At 34.9% G+C, this 3,217-nt stretch overlaps 1 protein-coding gene across 1 annotated transcript; it reads left to right on the top strand.

The window, feature by feature from the left end:
* The first annotated feature begins 1,217 nt into the window (after positions 1–1,217).
* On the top strand, positions 1,218–2,382 carry LOC114265122 (pathogenesis-related leaf protein 6-like). The gene has a single exon (XM_028205864.2). The coding sequence runs from the start codon at positions 1,633–1,635 to the stop codon at positions 2,230–2,232; it is 600 nt and encodes a 199-aa protein (XP_028061665.1). The 5' UTR covers positions 1,218–1,632; the 3' UTR covers positions 2,233–2,382.
* Positions 2,383–3,217: the final 835 nt, after the last annotated feature.

The raw sequence follows: 3,217 nt of genomic DNA, 5'->3' as shown, positions 1-3,217 counted from the left end.
TGTGTTCTTTCAGGTTGAAGAACTTTTCTCTCTGAGAAATAATGGAACAAATGTGGAGGTACGCCTTGTGAACCAGCACTTGTTCAAGGTCCTCAACTGCTCTGGTTACAATGTGTTGGACATAACCCGCATGAGTGAGTTTAGAGCAGATGCCCATCCATCCACAGCTGGCGGAAAGAAACAGGATGATTGTATGCACTGGTGCTTACCGGGAATTACAGATACTTGGAATGACTTGTTCATAGCCTATCTAAACAACATCAAGGGTCGAAGCTGAGAGGTCACTATTCTATTCCTACCATAAAATTGCTCCATTTTGTTTGTTGGAGATTTGTGTTTGTAAGCACACATGTGGGGGTTGGTTTTGATAGCTTAGATTTGAGGTTGACTGCTGCACATGTTCTTTTGTACTATAACCATTTTTTCACAAAAATTTAGAACAACAATCCCTCATGGAAGTGTAGCTGTGCTTGTGATCATATCAATATGAAATTATTCAATTTCTGGATCCGGAGTGAGCCAGTGGGTTGTGTAAACTTTGCATTAATTTCCTGAAAATGAAATGGGATTAGAGAGGAGGTAGATTAAGAAAGAAATGAGACAGCCAAATTATAATCCTATAGTTTTTATTTTTAATTTGTTGTTAAATTTTTGACTGATAAAAAATAGAAGAATACACCTTGTGTTGAGTTTGCAATAGTGAATAGTCCCTTAATTCATCACCCTCCCACTGCTGTGGGTACCTAGAGAAAAATATTCAGAATTTTATCTAGAAAAATAGATTCACAAGGATTACAATAGATTCACAAGAATTTTATCTAGTCAAAATTTTCAATATATATATATCGAGTAAAAAACTTCACGATTACAATAGAGCAGTCATAAAACTATTAAGTTAAAATGTAAGAGAATTTTGCAAGAGTTGCATGGATGTCACAAGGTAGAACATAATAGGATATCTATCTATCTAAGGCTGTGGGAAATGGAAAATGTGGTCCAACCTCCTTCAAATAATTTAAAAAATGAACTGTCTATTTTTATATTTATAATGTTTCTTAAATTTTTTGTGGACAAATTTAATAAAATCATGAGTTATGATTATTAGGTCAATTTGATTTTTTTTTTCTCCATAGATGATCTATACTCATAGTTGAACAAAATAAACAGTTTAGATCGTTGAAGTGAGGCCTATAGTGGATTCCATGAGGCCCAACAATAACTTTGATAGAGAAATTCATCCCTTACGAAGAACTCTCTATTGATGGCGTGATATTTCCATAACTATCACTATTATTGTCATTATTGTTGTTTTAAAAAGTATTTCAAAATAAAATTAGATACATGTTAAAAAGTAAATTTCGAAGGATAAATCCAAAAGCCTATTTTTTATTTTTTGACAGTAGATAGAAAATTTTATTAGACCACTAAGGTCAACCAAGATGAAAATATTGGAGAGCTCTAGATGGGTAAAACCATCTTTCCACTCCTCTTAAACTTGATGCATGAAGGCTCCTTTCTTAGCTCATGCAATACTTTTCCAATAATTTGACCAAATCAAACATTAATAGGTGCCTATTATTTTCCTTTTTGTGAACTTGTACAACTGTTATTTGACTTTAATAGGTTACCCTAATGACCATGCATGACATTCCCATGACTATTTTTAATGGTAACTTTTCCCAACCTTTGCCTACAAAAAACCATAAAATCGTATCCTTCCATAATCACAAAGATCGAATCAAAATGGCTCTCTCCAAGATTTCACTAGCCATTGTTTCATTTGTGGCCTTGACCATGGCTCGTCTCTCCCAAGCCCAAAGCTCTCCACAAGACTTCCTTGCTGCTCACAATGCCGCTAGAGCACAAATCAGAGTCAAGCCTCTTACATGGAACAACACTGTAGCCGCCTATGCCGAAAACTATGCCAAATTGAGGAGTGCTGACTGCAACTTGGAACATTCAAATGGTCCATATGGCGAAAACATTGCAGAGAGTTCGGGCGAACTTACAGCGGTGCATGCGGTGAAGCTGTGGGTAGATGAGAAGCCAAAGTATTCCTACGGCTTGAATGCATGTATTGGTGAAGCTGCTGGTTGCCTGCATTACACTCAAGTTGTTTGGCGCAACACTGCTCAAATCGGCTGTGCTAGAGTTCAATGCCAGAATAAATGGTGGTTTGTCACTTGCAACTATTATCCACCGGGAAATTATGTGGGTCAACGTCCTTATTAGGATGCTTTTCTACCTAGAAATATGACGTTCTAGTGTCAATTGCTTGTGAGCCTTATGTTTCATAATCATGTTGTGATTGATGAATATGAAATATATATATATAACTGGCATCTTCCATGGAATGGAAGCTGTTGTTATTCTTTGATTAAATGTTTAAAGCTATTCATGCATTTTGGTTGAATGAACTGGTTGATGTCCAGTATGATAGTATTGTGTAACATATATTGGTTCAATTCATTTCCTGCACCATTGGGCCATCTCCAACCGTTCACCAAATCCATCATCAAATTCAACTTTGGTAAAAAAGAGGTACTTTTTGTGCTCCAATGGTTTCACCAAAACGGTATCAAATTGAAAAAATATCAAACATTTCACCAAGCTGAGGATGGCTTGCACTTTTCAGCAATTTACTATGCATAGCCGTTGAGTTGGATCCCCCAGACGATCAGCCGGATGTCCCCCAGGATGACTGCTGTACGACAAAAATTTGTGAAAATTTACTTTGGGTCGACCACCTGAGCATCTTTTTTAACTCTATTTCCATTTTTCACTGATTGCTCATATAATTCATTATTACCCACAGCTGATGTTATTTTAAGGAGTGCATTATCCTATTTCGGGATATAAATGAACAAATTGAGTCGAGTTAAATAGTCAATTATTTAAGTTTAATTTAAAAATATAATACTTTTACCTAAAGGAGCTTTACTTGAGTTCATCAGTTGAGCTCGAGTAATTAACTTAGGTTTTTATAGTATTTATTGAGTGTAGTTCAAGCCAAGCACAAAAATTTGCTCAACTATCGTTTGATTCGTTTTACGATCATACTATTATTTTTTTTTTTTAAAAAAAAAAAAATTTAATGCTCGGTAAGAATCAAGTCCAAAAACTATTATTTTTATTTCTTTTTAAAAAAAAAATTTAATGCTTGGTAAGAATCAAGTCCAAAAAGATAACTCCAAAATCTTATGATTTTAATGACTAC

This window comes from Camellia sinensis, chromosome 12 (assembly GCF_055761805.1).
Source record: "Camellia sinensis isolate YWXY chromosome 12, ASM5576180v1, whole genome shotgun sequence".
NCBI classification, from domain to species: Eukaryota; Viridiplantae; Streptophyta; class Magnoliopsida; order Ericales; family Theaceae; genus Camellia; species Camellia sinensis.
This window is presented reverse-complemented; position numbering and strand designations above follow the sequence as displayed.